Below are 16,959 nucleotides of genomic sequence, written 5' to 3'. Positions count from 1 at the left end.
TGGCAGGGCTGCCCAGGGAAGCTGTTGTTGTGGCACACCTGCAGACACACAGGTGTGCACACCTCGCTCTCCAGCGAGGTGACAGCACAGTCACCTCAGTGAGCTGGGCTGGGGTGGCTCTGGCCAGAGCAGCCCTCAGAGCAGACACAGGAAAGGTGTTTGGGCTCCGTGGGGCTGTTGGGGTGCAGCAGGAGCTGCTGCAGCGCAGCGGGGTGGGGGCTGAGGAGGAAGGAAGCTGCAGAGCCCAGGCACAGCAAACAGGAAGAGCAGTGGGGATGTGTCAGGAAGGATGTGCAGTGCCCCAAGGGCAGACCTGGCCTACCTGAGCCGGGCCCCAGGCACCTGTGTCCCCAGATACGTCCCTGCCCTTCCCTGCTGGGGAGGGGGAGCCCAGCTGTCCTACTCTGAGGTACCCGGGGTGGTCGTGGGTGCACAGGGGTGTCCCCACTGGGGCAGGGGTTGGGACGGTGGAGTGGCACAAGGAACACCCGGGCAGGCACCGAGGGTGAGAGGCTCTGAGCGAGCCCTGGCACATTCCAGGGGCATGGAGAACAGCCAGGGCATGGCCTGGGCAAGAGGACAGTGGGCATGGGAGGATTCATCCTGGCTTCTCATGGGCTGTGGGGTGTGATGCCCCCAGAGCAACCCCACTGCACCGTGACAAGCAGCCTGCCTCACGCCTCCTGCCAGGGACCCCGTGGCTGGCTCTTGCCCATGGGTGGCACCAGTGCTGGCCATGGCGTGTCACAGAGGGCATCGAGCACACGCCGGCAGCCCTGGCAGAGCTGCCTGTGGAGCCAGCCGGGGCTCTGGGGAGGCCGGGCCGTGCCCGGGGCAGGCCGGCCGTGGGGAGCAGGGCTGGGCGGGCAGGCAGAGCCGAGCCGCAGAGATGTGGCCGGTATGTGTGTGGGCGGCAGCCGGGGTGGGGGAGAAGGAGGGAGAGGAAGCAGCAGAGGCAGCAGCTCCTTTGATAAGCGGCTTCCTGAGCACTTGCAGACCGTGCTGCCAGGCCGACGCGCGGTGCCCGCGGGCCTGGGCCGGGAGCGGGGAGCCCTCGCCACAGGGCAGCAGGTAGGCAGCCCCCAGGCCGCCAGGCCGGACAGGAGAGCCCCCGGGCCTGTGCCGGGGCGGTGGGCATGTGTGTGTGCGTGGCAGCGCCAGGCAGGCTGGGATGCTGGGCAGGCCGTGTGGGCGCTCTCCCTGCAGCTGAGGCGCTTCCCTGGCATCTCCAGGTGTTTCCTGGCCAGACTGAGATGGGAGCCTGGGCTGTCTCTGGGCAGCAGCTGCTCTCGTCATGCCTGGATTGAGAACACCCTGCGTGGGGCATGGGGATGGTGTGAGTGGCAGTGGTGGCATTGCCGCTCCCAGAAATGCCACTGGGCAGCAGGGAATCCTGGGGAGCAGCTCCTGCCCTAGCTGTGTTCCCAACCACCATGTGGACACCAGCTCTCCATACGACCTCCCCGAGCAGATGGGCTGCCTGGGATCCCACTCTTTGCCCACCAAGAGCTCTGACTCTGCATCATTCCCTGCCTCTGGGTCTGTTTCCTCCTCATGGAGGAAGCAGGGGATGAGGAGGAAGTTCAGGATCCCAGGGTGCTGCCTGCACCATGAGGAGCTGTGCCCAGAGGTGAGTCAGCATCACCTGCACCTCACAGCCCTGCCAGGGGCTGACCTCTGGCTGCTGATGGAGAATGTCTGGCACCTTCCCCAGCTGGGCTGCCCCACGGCCTTTTGCTCAACCACGCAGATAAAGCAGTTTCCTCTCAGCAGTTGCTGTGACCTGCGGGATGGAGGAGGCTGTACTAGGGCCATGAGGCTGTAAGGGTGCCTGGTCTGTGTGTCCCTGCAGCAGGAGATGGCCAGGCTCCGTGCAGTGGCTACAGCCACCTCATGTCACCTGCTGAGCACTGCTGTACTCAGACATTCCAGCTCTCAGTTCCCCACCATGTCCTCAGGATGAAGCAGGGAGATGGTGATGGGGAAGGGCTGGGAACACAGGGCATGTGCTTCCATGGAGGTGGAGAGCATCTGGGGCTCCCCCAAACCAGACCTGCCCTGCCACCACAGGGTGGGTGTCCTCCCCTCAGAGGAAGCAGGTGGCCCTTGGTGCCATGCCCAGGGTCACCAGTGTGGGCTGCAGTGCTTCAGGCATCCCTGAGGGTGACTGTGCTGGGAGCTTTCCAGGATATCTGCCTGCATACAGGGGCTGGGGGTCCTGCTTCCAGGACAATTGAGCAGTTAAAATCCATCCCTTGCTTGCAGACCATCTGTGGGGCTCCATCCAGCCTTGTGGTGTCTCTCAGATCTGACTTTTCTTTTCCAGCTGCTTCTCCTCTGATGGCTCCATGATCTCCCAGGAGCTGAGAGCCCCTCGTGTGGCCCTGCTGTGCTTCAGGACGAGGGCTCTGTGCTTGCTGCAGCATGGTCCAAGCCTGCTTGGTGTGCTCCAGAGTTCATAGGGGCAGCCTGGCAGCCCGGGCAGCTGCAGTGGACATGGACAAGCCAGACAAGCCCAGTCCCCCTGCCAAGAAGCATGTGCGACTCCAGGAGAGGTGAGTGTACCTCAGGGTACCCATGGCACTGCTCATCCCAGGGCTCCCCTAGCACTCCTTCATGCCAGCCCTCTGCCTGCCAGGCTCCCCTGACATAGTGTGGGGGCAGCCCTGGCCCCCACCCAGCCCAGGACAAATCCTGACACCTTCAGTCCTTCAGGGGCTTCCCTGCAGAAAGGCAAAATGTTCAGCTAGCTCCTTGTTCCACAATCTCCCCATCTGCTGGGGTCTCCATCTGGCTTTTGCTCAGTGTGGGGTGGTTTTAACTGATGATGCACTGGGGTGGGCTGTCCTTCTGTCCCAGGGTGGCAGTAGGTCAGCCAGGGACCCCTGTGCCTTGCAGGAGAGGCTCCAATGTGTCACTAGTGCTGGATATGAGCTCTCTAGGGAACGTGGAGCCCATCCAGCCTGTCTGCACGCCACGGGACATCACACTGAAGTTTCTGAGGACATCCAGCCACGTGCTGAGGAAACAGGAGCTCCAGCAGCACGCCCAGAGCCTGGCACAGCTCCAGGAGGAGTTTTCGGTGCGATGATCACGATTTTCTCTCTTCCTCCTCTCAGGAGGAGGGGCAGGGGCTGGCGGTGGTGGGGCTGATGGGGTGAACATTGGGCTCTGAGCCCACCTGTGCCCCACAGCCCCAGTGGGAGGGCAGGCAGTGTGGGCAAACAGAGGGGAGGGGTGCCCAGGTCCCACCTGATCCCTGGTACACACAATTCCTGTTGGGGTCCCTGGAAATCCCTGTTCTGCCCTCTCATGCCCAGCACACCTGATCCCTGGTACACACAATTCCTGTTGGGGTCCCTGGAAATCCCTGTCCTGCCTGCCCATGCCATGCTCTTCTCCTAGCACTGCCTCTCTGGAAGGAGTCCCACCACAACTGGAGTAAAGGCAGGACTCATCCCAGGAGCTGCCATCTCTGGTGATGCCCCTGGGTCAGCTCTGCCCTGCTGAGCAGCCAGGTCTGCCACCACCAGGGGACACAAGTGGCAGCAATGGACTTTTCCTCATGGCTGTTTTCTCCCTCTGCAGAAAATCCCACCCAACTTTGTGAGTCCGGAGGAGCTGGAAATCCCTGGGCGTGCTTTCAAGGACAGATACAAAACCATTCTCCCCAGTAAGTGCCACTGTGTCCCTTTGCCCCCCATTTGCCTGTGTTTGCCTGTGGGTGAGGGGTGGCTCAGAGCAGCCCTGGCACTGGGTGGGCACCCCTGGGTGCTGCTGCTGCTCCTTCTGCCCGTGTTGTAGGGGTGTGCACAGTGCTGGGGGTACGTGGGGAGCTGCTCCCTGGGGTGTCCTACCCAGCTATGCAGCACTCATGGGGCCCTCCATATCCCAAGGGCATGGTCCTGAGAGTGTAAAGGCTGAGGGTGTTCTGGAGGGGCTCAGCTGGGCTCTAGTCAGGTTCTGTGGATGTCCTGGAGATCACTGTGGGTGAGTTACCCCACCTGCTCACTACGGCACCTGCAGGTTTGGGCTGTGCCCTGCCAGGGGAGTGAGGCTGAAGCAGGACAAGAACAGGCCTGAGGGAGAGTGCAGACAGCTCTGGGCATGGCACGGAGCAGGAGGACTCAGCCTCCAGCCTCCAGCCCCTGGGGTCAAGGCAGGGAGGATGGGCAGGATCAGTCCCTTGGGTAAGACCTGTGACGTCTTTCAGATCCTGAGAGCCGGGTCTGCCTCAGGAGGGCTGGGAGCCAGGAAGAAGACAGCTACATAAATGCCAACTACATCACAGTGAGTGTTCTCCCAGGGCTGCAGCGAGGGCTCCCAGGGCACCGGGCTGCAGGTGCCACACTGGGTCACACAAGCTGGGACACTGTCACCTGCTCTCCTGTGGCTGCCTTGGGGCAGCAGACTTAACTTTCCACCCCTGTTAGAGCTGGAGATGTGGCTCCATCTGCACAGGGCAGATACACTGCTCCTGTGGTGGGAGAGTCTCACGAGGGAGCTGCTCTCAGCTCCTGGGCATGCTGAGCACCCCAAAAGGCTCCCTTGCAGTGGCTTCTCCATCTGCTCCTCACACACTGGCCCATTTTCTGGCAAAGGCATGGGAGGCAAGCTGTGTCAGCAGGTTATGGCATCTCAGAGATCCTCAAACCTCACTCATTCTGGGATTTCCTCTCTGCTCAGGGAGCTTGCTGCAATTTCCCAGGAAGGAAGCTAATGAAGATGGGGTGTGGCTTATGTTTGGCACATGGTGGGTGCCTTTCCAGAGACTGAGAAATCCCCGGACCCTAGGGTGTTACTTAGACGACTTGGTTTTGATTCCATCCCTGTGCAAACCCTTCCAGGCTGCAGTCTCTGCCAGAATGGGATCTCTGTGAGCCAGGTGCCAGCTTTGCCCGGTGGGCAGGGTTCTGGCTGAGCAACTGATCTCACTGCAGCACCCTGGCCTTGGGGCTGCCCAGGGCCGGGGAAGCAGAGGGGGTGCCGTGGGTGCTCTGAGTGAGGCAGTGAGGGAAAGCAGGATTTGGAAAAGCAGCTCACAAAAAGTGCTGGCTGGGGTGACACCCAAACCCTGGGAGGTGGAGCTGGAGGGCTGTCAGGAGCATTTCTTTTCTGATCGTGCTTGTGGCTTAGACCCACAGCAGCAACCAGCACCCAGCAGGGAGGTTGAAAGCTCCTTGAGACAGGAGCACTGTGCCCAGAGCTGCTGGGAGCTCCAGGGGCAGTTTGCCCACGGGCAGCAGAGGAGCTGTGTCTTCCTGAGGCAGCCTGGCAGCGTGCAGCTGCACCTCGGGTGACACTGCCACCCTGTCCCTACACCCCGGGGTGTGGGACACCCAGGAATGCTGGGTTTTTCTTTATAAGGTCTTTTAAGACTAAACTATTTAATTAAGAAATGACACCTAAATTATTTTCACTTTTAACTCAATAACTCAAATAATTACTCAAAGTCTGCAATGCGGGCTTTTTTGTCTAATTAAAAAACACTACTTAAACTTATGAAGAAGTAGAGGAAGAAGAAATACTAGTAACTTTAAAACTTTTATTTTAGTTCTATATATATTATTATATTCTAAAACTTTAAGTTTTCTACTCAGTGATATTACACACTTCTAACTAAACTACACACTCATAATCCTAGTGCTGTCAATCAATTTTGGAAGCCCTCTCTGAAGCCCAGGTCAAACAGTGTTCCCCTGGGGGTCAGAGTCTGTCAGCACAGAAAGTTTAAAATTCTCAGCATCCAGGGTTCCAACATCTCCCCTTCTTGTTACATCCCCTGTGCCTCACCTGACTGCTGGCAATGCACAAGCACTGCCCACCCCTGTGTCCAGCTGGTATTTCCTGACCCCCTTCCTTCCCCTTGCCTCCTCAGAGGTGTAGTGGTGCAGGAATTTGTGGGCACATCAAAAAATTGGCAACACATCCTGCCTGGGCATGCCTGGGAGGCACAGGAATCTGGGAGGACTCTGCAGGAGTTTGATCACATCAGCCCCACCTGGGATTGGTGCTCTTCCTGCTGAGGTGTTCCATGAAATGTTTTTGAGCATGGCTGTGGGGGGAAAGTGGAATTCCCAGGGTTGACACCCCCAGAGAATGACATTCCTTAATCATGTTTCCTAGGAAAAATAAATCATCTCGAAGCATGAAAATAGGGCTCTGCAAAATGTTCCTGAGAACATTCCTGTCCCTTAGCTGGGCCAGTGCAACTTCTTGTGAGACCAAACCATTAATAGCTTGCTGGGAAGGCCTGGATTTTCTATACCTTTGGCAATTTTATACCAGGAGAAGTGTCTGGAGACAGAGGATGCTTGGAGCTGTGGAACAGGGATTCCTGTTTGTCCTTGTGGAAATTGCCACATTGAGGAGTGCAGCTCCTTGTGTGAGCTTTGCCTCGCCAAAGCACCCATCAGCTATTGTCACATGGATAGTGACCTTGGGTGTGCAAGGCCAGCTGCATGGACTTGCTCCTGGATGATGGGACCAGTGGGATGGGGAGGATGCCTGGTGGCTCCTCAGCAGATCTATAAAAGCATTTTAAGGACAGGTTTAGTAGGAAACAGCACGTGTAGCTCAGCCTCTAAACTGTGGAGGAGAAAAGCGTGGTGAGGGCTGGAGTGAGCTGGGCACAGCCCCCGGTGCCCTCAGGGTGTCCCTGACACTCCCTGTGCTCGGCAGGGCTACGCGGGGCGGCCCCGGGAGTACATCGCCACACAGGGCCCCCTGCTGAACACCGTGACCGACTTCTGGCAGATGGTGTGGCAGGAGGAGGCTCCCCTCATCGTCATGATCACCGAGCTGCAGGAGCGCAAGGAGGTACCACTGAGCCTGCCAGGCCCTGGGCACAGCGGGGTGGGGTGCTGCTCACAGGGGAGGGTTGTTGAGGCCAAATGTGGGGCTGTGCACCCCCTCACTGTGCTTTTGACTCAGAGGGTTCCCTGATGAATCACAAGGGAAGGAGGAGATCCCCAGGGCTGCAGCCTTGGCCCTATCTGGTTTTCCTCCTCACACGGCTGTGTGCTCTGGGCTGGATAATAGGATAAAGGGTTGAGGGCAGCCCCCAGGGATGGGGCAGAAGCAGTGGGCAGCAGTGCCCCTGTGGCCCCCCAGAGCTCTCTCCTGGGCTGAAAGCCCTCAGGAGGGGATCCAGCCCAGGGGAGAGTTCTGGGGCGCCAGAGGGGCACTGCTGCCCATTGCTTCTGCTTCTGGGATGGGAGCCACCAGCACCTGCCTGGGGGAACTGAGAACTGGAAACTCTTTCCTGGCCATGTCCTTGCTACCTTCTCTCCCAGCTGAAAGCCTCCCCGCGCCCTGGTCCTGCTGTCTGGAACCTTCCTGAGCTGAGCAGGGATATGCAATCCTGGGGCCTGAAAGCCAGGCCAGGGCATGGGAGAGGGTGCAGGGGTAGGGATCTATCCCTTGCTTTCCCTGTATTACTCTACCTCCACCTTCCTTGCTCTCCTACCACCCCAAAGGTGCTGCCCCTCCCAAGAGCACTGGCTCAAGCACAGTTCAAACATCCTTGAGGAGGGTCCTCGGGTGCCTTGAGCATCTCCACAGCCACAAACCTGCCTTGTTCTCCAGAAATGTGTCCACTACTGGCCCGAGAAGGAGGGCACCTATGGCCCCTTCACCATCCACGTGCAGGGGGTGAGCGAGTCTGTGGAGTACGTGGTGCGGGATCTCTCCATCCAGGTGGGTCTGAGCCTCATCCTGGGAGCACAGAGGGAGCACTTGGGGCCCAGCAGTGCCCCTGACACCCCTGGCATCTCTGGTGAGATGGCAATGCTCTGTGACAGGAAAGAGGAGGGTTCATGATTCTCAGGAGGCCCCTGCCAGAGGAGGGGTGTGCAGTGCCTGGAGAAGCTGGGACGGAGCAGGAGCCAGCCCTGGGGTGCAGAGGGGAAGGGGTCAGCTGGGCAGAGCAGCACCAGCCTGGTGTTTTTGCACTGTGTCATTGGACTCTGCCCCATGGGCTCTCTGTGTCACCCTGGGCTGACCCCAGGCTAAAGGATCTGGTTTGTTTTGCCTGGACTCTGGTGGCAGTATTGGAACACTGCCTCTGTTCTCATCCTCTGGGATGGGACATATCCATTGGCTCTGGCCCAGGGGTCTCTCCTTCATGTCTGGCAGAGACTCAAAGAGGGATTCAGGAGGAGAGTGGCTGAGATGGGTAGGGGCTGCTTGAGCTCTGCTGGGCCGTTTCATCTGGCCCAAGCCCTCACATCCCCATTTCTCTTTGTCCTGTGCTGGAAAAGCTTGGGAAGGAATTCCGCAAGGTCAAGCACATCCTCTTCCCCTCCTGGCCGGACCAGCAGACACCCGAGTCAGCCAAGCCCCTGCTGCACCTGGTGGCCAAGGTGGAGGAGGCTCTGCAGACTGCAGCCAGCCCAGGGCCCATCGTGGTGCACTGCAGGTAAGAGCTTGCACCTCACCTGAGCCCTGTCTGTGCTTCTCCTGGGGCCAATCCCCCGTGAGTCCTCATGCACAGGTCCCACGCTGGTGCAGAAATCCCAGGGCACAGCCACCCACAGCAGAGCTGTCAATCAGCAGCTCCTGTCCTGGCAGCAGGATGGTGGCATTAAGAGTGGCATATCCTGCACTGGAGTCCAGCAGGGTGGGAGCAGGAGGGGTCTGCATTTGGGACCCAGCCACCAGCCCCACCCGACACCCACAGCTCCAGCTCTGGACGAGCCTGCTTGAGCAGGGAGATGGAACCATGTGACCCCATGGTTGGTCCCTTTGAACCTGACCCATTCCTGCTCCCTGTGCCACCAGCATGGCCTGTGGCTTGGATGTGGAGCCGTGTTTCAGGACAGCCCTCCTGCATGAGGTGGCCTCTGCCTATTCTCTCCTTGCTGAGTGAATTTGGGGACAATGGAGCAGAGCACCTGGTTGTCCATAGGGAATGTGCAGCATGCACTTCTGCAGGCTGAGTGCAAACCTGGTGCTGGGGTTGGAGCCCAGCTGGGAGGGGGCTGCAGAGCCCCCTGCACTGCACAAGGATGGGCACAGACTGGTTTTGTGCTTGCAGAGCAGCCTCAGCTGGGCTGTGCCACATGGCAAGAACTCCTTGCCATGGCAGAGTGACCCCAGCCCATGGCTTTTGGTGCCTGGCTCAGAACCATGGTCTGGCAGCTGGGGCCAGGACCCCAGCATCCCTCTAGGCAGAAATCACAATCCAGGAGTGCACCCAGCTCAGCAATGCAGGTGCAGGCAGTGGGTGCTGTGGGTGCTCACAGCTGTGTCTGCCCTGCAGCGCGGGCATCGGCCGCACCGGCTGCTTCATTGCCACCAGGATCGGGTGCCAGCAGCTGCAGGACAAGGGGGAGGTGGATATCCTTGGAATCGTGTGCCATCTGCGCATAGACAGGTGGGTACACAGAGCAGGTGGCTCCTGGAGGGTCCTGCTGGGTGCCAAGCCTGGGAGCAGGGCTGTGGGTGGGATGTGGCAGAGACATGGGGATGGGCATCCCAAGGGGGCACGGGGACTGTTTCTGCTGGAAACCAGAAGGGTGGCTGGGGGATGCAGGTGTGTGGATAGCAAACAATTCCCAGTGCCAGGCTGGTTCTGCAGTCAGAGCTGTTGTAGCTCTGACATGAGGACATGAGGGAGAGGAGAGAGGCTGTGAATCTGGCAGCCATCTGCTCCTCCCTTCCAGCTCAGCCACTAAATCCAGAAACACTCCACCTGGCCATTTTTCAAGAAGTACAGGTGAAAATTAGCACCAAATCAGCTGCTAGTCTCATTTTGAACAGCCCAGCAATGCTTCTGAACCACTCTGTTCTTTGGGCTGATCTGCTGCCTGCTTCAGAGGCATCTTGACATGGCTGGTGAAGAGGGAATGTTTGTGCCCTGGGGGCAGAGAGCTGGGAGCAGGGTTCTGTGTTTGGTGAAGTGTCAGTGGGCCCTGCCTTTCCCTTGCAGAGGTGGGATGATCCAGACGAGCGAGCAGTACCAGTTCCTCCACCACACGCTGGCTCTCTACGCTTCCCAGCTGCCAGAGGGGGCAGGCTGCTAGGGCAGGGCTCCCAGCGGGCTTGTGGCTCCCTGCTCTGACCTCTCCTGCACCAGCCTCGGGGACACCTTCACCAAAACCCCTGCTGATGCTGCCAGGCCACAGAGCAGCAGTGTGAGCATCCCTCGGGATGAGTACAGCCAAGCCAACCCCGACTGTGGCTTTGGATCCTGGGGATGAGCAAGGTGAGGTGGTGCACTGGTGCTCGAGATGGCCACTGCTGCTGGCTCCAGGCAGATTTCACCCATAGAAAGCAGCTTTGGCTTTTGAGAGGTGCAAGATCCTGACCAAGAAGAGCAAGCTGTGCAGAGGAACAGCAGCTGGCAGATGCTGGGAGCGTGGTTTGCCTTTCAGCTGCACACAAATGTCCACCCTGTCACACACAGCGCTGGTGGAACTACCCTGAAATAAACAGAGCCTCTGTCCTGGCTGTGCATCCTTTGTGGGCAGGGCTGGGCTCGCTCCAAACATGCACCACTAAACTCTTCTTGCTAAAGACACACCTTGATGGCTTGGTGCACGGTCAGCTAACAGCGTTCCACAGCTTGCTTTCCTCGCCACCTTCAGCCAACACCTTCTCAACAGCCTTAAAGTAGAATCATAGAATTATAAAGGTTGGAAAAGACCTCCAAGATCATCGAGTCCAACCTGTGATCAAACCCCACTGACCCACTAAACTGCATCCTGAATTGCTATGTATATTGGAAAAGACCTCCAAGATCATCGAGTCCAACCTGTGATCAAACCCCACTGAGCCCACTAAACTGCATCCTGAATTGCCATGTATATTTGTTTCTTGAACGCCTCCAGGGATGGTGAGTGCCCCCTCTCCCTGGGCAGTCTGTGCCAGTGTCTGAGCACCCTTTCAGGGAAGAAATTTTTCCCCATATCCAACCCAGACCTCCCCTCTCTCTAGCAGGGGAGATTCCCAAGTGCAGTTTGCAAGTGATGTGTTCCCAACTGCCTTTTTTTACACGAGGGTGGGGATTTTGAATTCTTGGGGTTTTTTTCCGAAATCAGAACCAAATAATATTTGGTTGTATTAGGTTGTCTTTTTAAGTGATAAATCCAGGGGGGAAAAAATAGAAGATGGAAAAACATTTTGTCGTAAAGCATGGAGATGGAGATACTCTGTGAAGTATTTTGAAGTACTGTGAAGGTATTCAAACTGCCCTTGCCAATGGGCATCAAACACCCACTTGGGCAGTGAGGGCTGGGGAGGAGATGGGATCTGCCCAGTCTGTGCCTCCCCATGTCCTAAGCCCTGACATGAACCATTGTGAGATCCAGGGAGAAAAGGCCCAATCTTCCTGCTGGAAGACATGTGTGCCTGAGCTACCCCTTCCCCACTCCATGGCTCCCCAAAGTGCAGCTGAATTGCTGGCCAGTGGTCTTCCCTGCCCACTTGCCTCCCTTGGCCAGGAACAAATCTGCTTCCTAGCCCAGCAGCAGGAAAAGGAGCAGATCTCAAGTGACATCCTTTCACCTGCTACATTTTCATCATCCTGGCAGAGAAATCCCCGTGCTCCTAGTGCCAGGTCAGCCCTTCCTCATGCCCCAGCCTGCCCAGCCAGGTGATCTGGGGGGGAATTGTGTTCTCTGTGGGATTCCTGTGTGATGCTCGGGCACTTGGAGAGGCTGTGGAGCTTCTGCAAGCTCCCTGCAGGTCAATGCATGGCTCAGGACTTAGTCTTTTGAGGTAATTTGGTGTAACACTGTTGCCTTTAATGTGTCTCTGAGACACCCATAGAGGTTTGAGTTGTGAGACAGGCTTTATTCAGCATCCCCTTCCTCAAGTCTTTCCTCACCCACTGCCATCAGGCAGGAGAAGTTGAAGTCTTGCAAACTGCACCTAGACAGTTTTCTTGCACTCCCTGGACAGCAGGACACACACCATTTTCCTCATGCTTTCAGTTTGCTGTCCAGAGAGCTCTTAGGGCAGGCTCAGGCCAAGGGCTGCTTGAGGGTCTGCCAAGGCATGCAGGAGCAGCACCAGGATCACAGCTGGGCCAGGCGTGTTGTCACCTCCTCCCAGATTCCCCATCAGGTGCTGGAGATTTTCCAGCTCAGCTCTCTGATGCAGATTATGATCAGATAACAGGTTTCCTGCCTTTTGATTCCAGTTTTACCAGCTCCATCAGTTCCACACTTCCCTGGCCCCTGTGGAAGTTCTCTCCATCCTCTGTGCACTGACCCCCTGAGCAGTGCTGGGGGCTGTGCTGAGCCATCACCTGTGTTATTGCCAAACCCCTCCTGGGTTCACCCCATGTCAGGGGTGCAGCAAGGTTTGTGTAACACAGTTTGTGGTGGTTGGGATGGGGCTGGCCCAGCCTCACCCCCAGTGGGTGCAGCTGTGGAAGCAGGTGAGCAGCACTGACAGCAATGAGCCATGGAGTGCCCAGGTGTGCTGAGCACCCACCAAAGGGAGCAGAGGGCACACGGGTGCACTGCAGGAACCATGAGGGGTACAAAAGTTTGGCTAAAGAACAAGAAGGGCTGATGCTTGCAGCCCTCTGAAGTGGTCTGGTGTTACTCTGCATGGGTTGAAGCCCTCTGAAGTGGTCTGGTGTTACTCTGTATGGGCTGAACCTTCTGACATTGTATGGTGACACTCTGTGTATTGCGGCCGTCTCAACAGTGACCTGTGCTGTGACAAGTTTGATCTGCTCTGGCTGTGTCCTGAGAAACTGCCTCAGGTCCATAAAGAGCACAGGGTGCCAGCAGACAGAGGAAAGGAATCTCACCAAAATCTTGTGCTTCCCCCTGCCCTGGGCTAGCATTAAGCCCCTGAACTTGGCCAGGGATTTCAGCACAGCCAAGATTGCTGCTGTTCCTCAGTCCCCCACTTAAACCCCAGGTATGGTCCCAGCTGTCCTTGTCTGCTCACAGTGTTCCTGTGCTCCACAGGAGGTACAGCCCAGCCAGGCAGAGCTGGGGGCCCCGGGTTGCAGCATCCTGAGAACCATGTCCCCAGGAGGCCAGCTCCTGCCCAGTGCTCAGGAAAAGTCCTTCCTCTACACAATCATAAATAAGTTTGTGTTGCAAGTCCATCTAGTCCCAACCATTTCCACTATCCCAGGTTGCTCTGGGCCCTGGGCACTCCCAGGGATGGGGCAGCCACAGCTTCTCTGGGCAAACTGTGCCAGGGCCTCACCTCCCTCTTTGCGAAACATTTATTTTTTTACATCTAAGAAAATATATTAGGTATAAAGATATAAGATCCTGTCCTATCCACATGACTGTAATTTGGGCTTGGGGTTTTGCAGGCTGGTAGTCCATTCCCTCCCATTGCAACAACTCACTGGGATGGGAGGAACAAAACATGGTGGCCCATGGCACACATCACTGTTGTGGCACACACCAGCTTTGGTGGTGGCAAGTAGACCCAGAATGCTCCAAATTAACTTGCAGCTGGTGGAAAATTTCAATGCCAACAAACACAGCATTGCTTCAGCAGGTCCTTGGAAAGGCAAAGCATGTGCCAAAATCCAGCATTTTGAGTAATTAGTAATAGTTTTGCTCTCGGGTGAGTAATGGTAACCACAGGCTCCAACAGCACCTGTGGATTCCAAGTAATCAGTGACCAAGCCATCACCTGGAAAGGAGACATTTCAGGGCACACTTTGACATTCCCAGGCAGCACTGGGGTGCCAAGATCTCAAGAAAGCCCCATGGGAGCACCTGCAGCAGGTGAGACCCCACAGCAGCACCCACCCAGAGCCAGAGGGAGGCTTGCCCTGGGAGCTGGGAGCACCAGGAACACTGAGGGACATGGCAGTGACAGCTCTTTGTGCTGCTCCTTGGTAAGCCAGGGTTAAACTCAGCCAGGGGAGCACCAGGAAAAGCCTCCCCTCACCCACATGGGCTGGCACAGCCCTGAGCTCTGCTTCCTTAAGGAATTCAGTTGAGCAACCACATCAAACCCTCCTGGGAATGTCAAACATGCTCTGGAGAGGTCTGGGGGTCTCAGGTCTGGAGAGGCCCTGGGGTGGTACCAGATCTTGCACAGGACTCTGCCCAGAGCCCAGCTCTGGCACAGACACCATGAGGTGACACCATGGGGGACAGTGCTGCCAGGGTGCAGCCCTGCAGGTGCTACATGGACCCTCTGCAGGGAGTAGAGCTTGGGACCCTGGTTCAAACCACTGCGAAACAGCCCCATGCCCCCAAACCTGTCAGGGCTGACTCCTCTTGATGGGAATACAGGAAATAGGGTGGGTGGAGTGGGGATAGTGCATGAAAATGATCTTTTTTGCTCATTTGTTTGTCTCTCCCATTGTGGGGATGGTCAACAACTGAGCTGTAGTCCCTGCTGTGAGGGGTGAGTTTGGTTTGGGCACTGGATGGGCAGTGTCTGTGGCAGGGACTGTAGGAACATCCAGGGGCAATCCCTAACAGCTTCAGTGCTACAGGACTGCTGGGGGAAAAGCCCCAAACTGGTGTAGGGACATTCTTAGGGCTGAGTGTTTATTAAAAATCTGTTTTCCCCCATATTTGTGAGGCCCCACCTCGAATGCTGGGTAGAGTTTTGGGCCCCTCATGAAAGAAAGGCACCTCAAGTGCTGGAGCATGTCCAGAGAAGGGAATGGAGCTGGGGAAGGATCTGGAGCATCAGGAGGAGCTGGAAAGGGGCTCAGCCTGGAGAAAAGGAGGCTCAGGTGGAACCCTGTGGCTCTGCACAACTCCTGACAGGAGGGGAGAGATGGGGGGAGTTTGGCCCTGCTCTCAGGGAACAGGGACAGGAGGAGAGGGAACAGCCTCAAGTTGCACTGGGGGCAGTTTAGATTGGATATTAGGAAAGATTTATTCACCAAAAGGGTGGCCAGGCCCTGGCACAGGCTGCCCAGGGTAGTGCTGGTGTCACCATGGGACATGGTTCAGTGGTGACCATGGCAGTGCTGGGATAATGGTTGGACTCGATGATATTAGAGGACTTTTCCCATCTGAACAATCCTCTGATTCTATGAAAATAAAAAACCTTCAAGCAGAAATTACATGCAAAATGTGGGGGATGATGAATTTTTCACTGGTATGAGGAGTTCTGAAGGGGAAAAAAATAACAAAAAACAATTATATTTCTGCTTCCTCAGGCCTCCCTTCAGGAGCACAGGGATCCTGAGCTGGCTGCAGCAGCTTGGAAAGCAAAATGCTTTCTGTCTCCAAAAATAAAGTCAGCTTCCCCATGACTTACAGCACATGAGGGAAACTTCCCCACCATTAATTGTCAGGGGCTGTGAGGTGAATTGAGCCCCAGCCCAGTTTCCCCATTTCCTGTGCACACACATTTGTCTCAGGCAGCCCCAGCAGTGGATTCAGCACTTTGTGTCTCACAGAGCACCAGCAACCTCTCCACGTGGGCTCTGCCCAGCAGCTGCTGCAATAAAGGACCTGCTGTGAGGGAATTGCAAACAGCCTGGTGTGTCAGTCCTTGCTGTAGGCCTGGCTCAAATCCCACGTGGATGGAACTGAGCCGTGTTGGCATGGCACAGCCAGGCAGCCCCTGCCCTGAGCACTCAGCACGGCGTGGGAGAGCACAGCAGAGCCAAGGCACAGCCAGCACAGCCCTGGGGCAGCTCTGCACCCCCCAGCCCAGCACAGCTGAGCAGGGCCAAAGCAAGAGGGTTTGGAGGCTGCTGAACCTGATGGCTGAAGGCTGCTGTGGTAGCAGGCTGGGTACAGGTCTCGCAGGAACGTCCTTCAAGGGGGCTGTGCCTTTGGGTTGTGTCTCGTTCTCCAGCTGGGAATTGTTAGCTTCTGTGGCATTGCTCGGGGCTCCTGGCAGCCCTTACGCCCCAGTGCCACCCTGGCTGCTGGCCCCCAGCTCTCCTGCACAGCCCTGCACACCCCACACCCTGCACCCCCAGTCCTCCTGCACTGATCACACCCTGCACCCTCCAGTACCGCAGGACCTCTGCAACTGCAGCACCCCTGTGCCCTGCATCTCCCCTACCCAGCCCTGCCCACACTGCCTGCACCCCTCAAACACCTACACCCCAGCACCCTCAGCATCCCTGCAACCTGCACCCAAACCATCTCTGCACCATTACAGCCTGCACCTGAACCACCCCTGCACCTGAACCATCACTGCACCCACTGCAGCCTGCACCTGAACCATCACTGCAGCCTGCACCCAAACCATCCCTGCCCCCTGCACCCACTGCAGCCTGCACCCAAACCATCCCTGCCCCCTGCACCCACTGCAGCCTGCACCTGAACCATCACACAGACATCACCTGGGTAAAGTGAGGCCTGAGGCCAAGCACCAGCTCAAAGCACAGCCTCCAAAGCCACCGAAGCAGTGAGTGGCCCACCACTGAGGAAAACAGGAGGTGGCTGAGGTCCCCTCTGTGCCCATGGAGGTCCCATCACAGCAGGGTGCATCTCCCTCAGGGCTGGAGCTCCAGGTCCCCCCTCACCCACCGGCGTTCCCCGAGCCTCGGGAGACAGAGTCCCTGCTGGGGCCTCGCCACCCCTGGTGTTACCTTGCCACACCCTCCTTTGGATGCCACCAGCCCTGGGCAAGAGCACCCATGGCCAGGGGCAGCTCCTGCCTTGGCTGCTGGCCAAGTGCTGTACCTATGGCAGGTGACACCAGGGGGATAGGTGACCCCAGGGGGGCAGTGGAACAGGCTGCAGTGGGGCAGCCCCACGGGCTGGCTCGGTCCTGCTGTGTGTGCCAGGGGTCCCAGTGGCACTCCCAGGTGTGTGGGGGCTGGCATGCAGGGGGGCTGGTACCAGTGCGGGATTGGGGTGTGCCCCGTGGCATGGCTGGAGGAGCTGGTGCCAGCCGTGCCAGGGCACTGCCGGGGGTGCAGGGAATGCACCTGCCGGTGCTGGGTGCAGGTGACCAGCACGGGGGGCACTGGGGCACAGGCGGGATGGAGGTGGGAGTGCTGGGTGCAGGTGAGCAGCATGGGGGGCAGTGGGGGTGATGGAG

The 16,959-nt window shown here is 57.6% G+C and overlaps 1 protein-coding gene across 2 annotated transcripts; it reads left to right on the top strand.

Moving 5' to 3' along the window:
• Positions 1 to 286: 286 nt before the first annotated feature.
• Positions 287 to 10,382, top strand: PTPN7 (protein tyrosine phosphatase non-receptor type 7). 2 transcript variants are annotated; one of them, XM_041422584.1, is made up of 10 exons: positions 287 to 409; positions 2,327 to 2,555; positions 2,899 to 3,082; positions 3,589 to 3,673; positions 4,214 to 4,290; positions 6,682 to 6,819; positions 7,588 to 7,698; positions 8,262 to 8,419; positions 9,263 to 9,376; positions 9,932 to 10,382. In XM_041422584.1, the coding sequence occupies exons 2-10, from the start codon at positions 2,425 to 2,427 to the stop codon at positions 10,023 to 10,025; spliced, it is 1,092 nt and encodes a 363-aa protein (XP_041278518.1). In that variant the 5' UTR covers positions 287 to 409; positions 2,327 to 2,424; the 3' UTR covers positions 10,026 to 10,382. The 2 variants fall into 2 exon arrangements, with proteins under 2 accessions (XP_041278518.1, XP_041278517.1); XM_041422583.1 differs by lacking the exon at positions 287 to 409 and adding an exon at positions 1,010 to 1,071.
• Positions 10,383 to 16,959: the final 6,577 nt, after the last annotated feature.

This window comes from Onychostruthus taczanowskii, unplaced genomic scaffold (assembly GCF_017590055.1).
Source record: "Onychostruthus taczanowskii isolate IOZ18803 unplaced genomic scaffold, ASM1759005v1 scaffold74, whole genome shotgun sequence".
Lineage (NCBI taxonomy): Eukaryota > Metazoa > Chordata > Aves > Passeriformes > Passeridae > Onychostruthus > Onychostruthus taczanowskii.
The sequence above is the reverse complement of the archived record's forward strand: the minus strand, read 5'-3'. Positions and strand labels throughout refer to the sequence as shown.